Source organism: Myotis brandtii, unplaced genomic scaffold, assembly GCF_000412655.1.
Source record: "Myotis brandtii unplaced genomic scaffold, ASM41265v1 scaffold242, whole genome shotgun sequence".
Lineage (NCBI taxonomy): Eukaryota > Metazoa > Chordata > Mammalia > Chiroptera > Vespertilionidae > Myotis > Myotis brandtii.
The window spans coordinates 572631-577893 of record NW_005359149.1 but is presented as its reverse complement, the minus strand read 5'-3'; the positions used below and the strand labels follow the sequence as shown (position 1 = coordinate 577893).

The following is a 5263-nucleotide window of genomic DNA, read 5'->3' as shown; positions in this document are numbered from 1 at the left end:
CCCACTCCGAAGCCAAGAAAACCAGGCCGGATGTGCTTCCCTTCCGGCGCCAAGACTCCGCGGGTGCCGTCCTGGACGGAGCGCGCTCCCGGAGGTCCTCCTCCACGTCCACGACGCCCACCTCGGCCAACTCCTTGTACCGCTTTTTACTGGACGACCAGGAATGTGCCCTCCACGCTGACAATGTGAATCGGCATGAAAACAGAAGGTATATCCCTTTCTTGCCAGGAACCGGGCGGGATATCGATACGGGATCGATGCCGGGCGTGGATCAGTTGATCGAAAAATTCGACCAAAAACCTGGGCTGCAGAGAAGGGGCAGGTCTGGGAGGCGAAACAGAATCCACCCCGAAGACAGGAAGAGGTCCCGGAGCGTGGACAGCGCCTTTCCCTTCGGCCTCCAGGGGAACTCGGAGTACCTGACCGAGTTCAGCAGGAACCTGGGCAAGTCCAGCGAGCACCTCCTGCGCCCCTCACAGGTGTGTCCGCAGCGGCCGCAGGCCCCGGAGCACCCCCGCGGGAGACAGAGCTCGGGGCACGCCTCCGCCAAGCCGCAGGGGGCCCCCCCCAGGCCTCCCCAGCAGAGCAGAGATGGGAAAGCTCTGGAAAGCAAAGGTGGCCAGGAAAGTACCCCGGCGCGTGCATCCTCCCTCCCAGCGCAGAAAAAGGAGGAGGAAATCAAAACGGCCACTGCTACGCTGATGTTACAGAACCGCGGGCGAGCGGCGTCGCCTGACTCTGGTGCCAAGAAGATTTCTGTGAAGACATTTGCGTCCACCTCAAATACCCAGGTCACCACACACGTCCACACACTCCTCTATCACTTCCTTGCACTCTCACACTCTCTCCCTCCCTACCTTCCTGCTGGTCGCCATTTTTCCCAGTCTGCACATAGATTTTTAAAAAAATATTTTGCATTGTATTTTAGAGAGAGAGAAAGGGGAGGGGGAGAGAGAGAGAGAAACATCGATGGGATGTGACAGGAAACCCGGCCATGTGCCCTGACCGGGAATGGAACAGGCAACCTTTCAGTGCATCAATTAACTGAGCCACAAGGGCCAGGGCACACGTGGATTTTAAAAAGTTTTTCCTAAAGATATGTCCTGCTGCTGATTGTATGGTTTTCTAAGTTAATTCAAGTACAGTTAGATTTCCACTGGGGTCTTGTCTATAAAGTAATTTGTTAAACACTATAGAGAGGTTCGCCTTTACCTTTTGTATAGATGTGAAATCAGAAAGTAGGTGGAATGTGTTTCCACACAGAGGTTGGGTGCTTACCTTTGTGTAGATGTGTTAATTATTCTCATGAATTTGAGTGACTGGGCTAATTTCTGGCCTGAGAAAGTAGGTTAATCCTAATTTAAGCTTAACCCTAGTGATGGAATTTATTTAAGTGGTACATTTAGTGTTTTGCTAGACACAATAAAAACGTTAATGATAATGATAAAAATGACAATAAGGTTAGTAAGTGTCAGGCACTATTTGTTATATGTTATAGGATGGGCACCAACTCTGTGAAGGCAAGTCCTATTAACCTCAATTTACAGGTGAGAAAATTGAGGTGAGGAAGTTAAGTAACTTGCTCCAGGTTACAGAGCTACCTACCAAGTGGTAGAGCCAGCTGTAATGAGGATCCTTACCTGAGGAATCATTTTTGGAAAGTAGGAATGTGTTTGGAAGCTCCTGCTTCCGGGTTTCGCCTCCTGCCTGGAAACACCGTCTCAGTCTCCAGGGATCTAATGACGCCCTCTGTTCCAGGCCACGCCGGACCTGTTGAAAGGCCAGCAGGAGCTCACGCAGCAAACCAACGAGGAGACGGCCAAGCAGATCCTCTACAATTACCTCAAGGAAGGGTCAGTGCTTTTCCTTAAAGGAGCAAAATACTGTCATTTCTGTGGGGCTCTTCATTTCCTTTTCTGGGACCTTCTGCTTTGCCCCCTCCCTCGCCGCCCTGTGTGAGCCATTGGAGGGTTAAGATTCAATGGCTGGAGTTTTCACAACAGCATTCATTTAAATCTTGTGTGGTGGGAAGTGAAGATCAGGCAAGGGGAGTATAGGGAATGATATTGTACTTTAAAAATTGAATGTATTTTAAAAAATGACTATACTGAATTTGTTGTTAAAAAACAAAAGACAGCAAGGATGTCTGTTGTCCAGTTTTGAATGAAGTCTGCTGGTCACCTTAGTTCCAATCACCCCTTATTAGAAGTTACAAATAAAAACACCTCCTTCCCTCCCCAGAGTTGACATTGGCCAGGAGCCCCTGCTTCCAGTATTTTTAAAGCACGTATGAGTCACTTAAAAGCAGTGCTCGCCACATACTTATCTTGGAGGCTGAGTGCGTAATCTGGTTTCACTCCTTCCTCAGATACCGATGGCGCTGGAATTCCAGGTCAGGAATTCGAGGTTCCTGTTTCAGTTCTCTCATCAGATGTGATTAAAAAGAGAAAAAGCGTTACAGTCTGACCTGACTGGAAGTCACGTGGCAAATACTCACTGGTATCAAAACACTGTGTGGTTTTTTTTTTTGTATTGAGCCTTACAATTATTTGTCAGTAATAGTAGACCTGACAAAGTGGTCAGGTTCAAACTATAAGATAAGGGCTCTTTTGGAATTAAAAAACAACAGTAACCAAAGAGATACTTCTATTCTTCTAGCTAAGTTATTAGTGCCTCGCTGTGAAGGGTTTTTACCATGTGAAGGTTAAAGTAGAAGAACTTTTGATTTTTAAAATTCTCTAAATTTTTTTTTTTTTTTGGTTCATGATTTGAGACAGACTTTAATGGGAGGCACCTATTTAAGGAAACTTATTAAAAAACTATTTTTTCCCCCCTAATTGTCAGGTATGTGTGATAGAAGATGTGGTTGAGGTTAATAAGACTTCAGCCAATCATTACCTGTCAAAGTCTAGACAGAGGGCTGCTGTGTTGACAGTCTTAGCTTGGGGATTTGTTCTTTAGACATAGGCTGACCAAGTTAAGATCACTGCGGATCATTCTTAAGCATAAGATTTAAAGGTAAAAACGTATGTGCGTGTGAGACACACACAGAGGAAAAAATCCCTTGTTGGAATGAATGTAATTCATTTGAATCAAACAGCAAATTACTACATTTTCACTGGATGTGTTCTCCAAGCTCATTTAGAATGTTGCTATGTCTCTTTCATGTTTGAAAGTGGGAACCCCTGTCTCAAATTGAATGGTAACATAGGACAATTTATTTGACGAAAAAATACACCATCCACCCTGCTCTTTTAACACTGGTTTTGTAAAAAAAAAAATCAAAAAAAAAATCATGCCTCTTGCAGTTTGTCTTCTTAAAGGGCTTGCCTGTGTGTCAGGGCACATAAAATATTCTGGGGCCAGTGGTTGCCCCTCACTGTTGTTTTTCCTTTGCCTCTTTTCCAGAAGCACCGATAATGATGATGCCACCAAAAGGAAAGTCAACTTGGTCTTTGAGAAAATCCAGACTTTAAAGTCTCGAGCAGCAGGAAGCACACAAGGAAGTCACCAAGTAAGCTGAAGTTTTGTATCTTGCAGAGGGCATTTAACATGGGATGTGGCAGGCACATTGCTGTTTCTTCAGTCTGTACAATTGGTTATGGCACCAAATGGGAAGTTTCCTGAGTAGTGAGCTGGACCTGAGATGGGAGATCTCGTTTTACGTGTTATGAATTTATACTCTGCCTCTCTTTTTCAGAAAGGTTTTTAAGGTATTTTATTTAAAAAAACACACACATAATAGGATGAAACAAATTTAGAAAGAGGAAATAAGACTAGAAAGAACTAAACAAATTAATGGATAGATTTCATAGGCAGGTTGGAAGGTTGGTGTGAACTGACTTGGCCCCAAACTTTGGAACTTCGGAGAGTAAGAAATAAGAGAATAAGAACAAGAAACTAGGGAATAGAGACAGGTGAAGCCAACCAGCATCGGTGGAAGGGAAAGGAAGGAGTGGAGTGGTGCCAAACTCTTTAAAAAAAACTGTCTGTTTAACTGATTGTACTGAATTCGAGTTGGGACTTAGAGATTGCTTTTGTTAAAAAAGGATTCGTCTCATAATTGATGAACATCTGCTATATGTCGCACACACCTTGTACCCTGAAAGGAAGTAGCATTTAAGGGAGACGACTGAACACTTGTTCCTCCGTCCTACGCCACTGTGCATTGGGACCCATTTCTCGCTTGTGCGTCTTTACTTTCTCCTCCCAGGGGAATTCTGCAAAGGCAGGAAAGAGAGGCTACCCAGAGGCAGGTAACAGGAACTTTGTCTATAGCGTCTTTTCAATGTTGGAAAAATTGGATAGAGGACATTTTTAGGCATCAACTACCACCTTTTCTCTATTGCTCAGTGTTCCCCTAGCACTCAGCTAACCCATGACTGCTGCTCTCCATCAAATAGAGATATATATGTATATGTGCATGTATGTGTATATTTATGTGTATGTATGTGTGTATGCATATGTATACATGTATATATACACATGTATATGTACATATATATACACACACATACAAACAGGAGTGGGCAAAAGTCAGTTTACAATTGTTTGTATGGAAAATACAATAATAAATAATAATACAAGAATAAACTGTTATATACTCACAACTGTAAACCCACTTTTGCCCACACCTATCTACACTAATAAAAGAGAAACATGGTAATTAGCGTACGACCGCTACCCTTTTCATTGGCTAATCAGTGAGTATATGCAAATTAACTGTCAGCCAAGATGGCAGCCGGCAGCCAGGCACTGAAGCGAGCAGGGAGGCTTGCTTGCTGCAGACTCCAACGTTCACCGCCTCACTTGCCGGCCTCTCAGTTGCAACTCTAAGCAACTATATACTATGTTGCAAATAAGAAGCTAAACAAAACCCCAGAAAAGGGCTTCCATTCAGCCGGGCTCAGACCTCAACATTGTATCTATGTTTTCAGCAGCGAGGCCTCAGAGCTAAAGCTGGCCCAGAAAAAAAAAAAAAAAAGAGAAGAAAACAAGGAGCGGTTGGAAGCTTTAGTCACTCGCCAGCCGGAAAACAGCCCTCAGCCCCTCACCCAGACTGGCCAGGCACCCCAGTGGGGACCCCCACCCTGATCCAGGACACCCTTCAGGGCAAACCAGCCAGCCCCTACCCATGCACCAGGCCTCTATCCTATATAGTAAAAGGGTAATATGCCTCCCAGCACCGGGATCAGCGGAGCAGCGAGGCTCCCGGCACCGGGATCAGCATGACAGGGGACAGCGCCCAAACCCCCTGATCGCC

The 5263-nt window shown here is 45.0% G+C and overlaps 1 protein-coding gene across 1 annotated transcript in view; it reads left to right on the top strand.

The window, feature by feature from the left end:
• CGNL1 (cingulin-like 1) overlaps positions 1–5263 on the top strand; it is a 101383-nt gene that overhangs the window by 919 nt on the left and 95201 nt on the right. The window contains exons 2-4 of the mRNA XM_014540337.1: positions 5–791; positions 1759–1853; positions 3409–3514. Of these exons, the coding sequence (XP_014395823.1) occupies positions 5–791; positions 1759–1853; positions 3409–3514 (988 nt within the window). The remainder of the gene's footprint in view (positions 1–4; positions 792–1758; positions 1854–3408; positions 3515–5263) is intronic.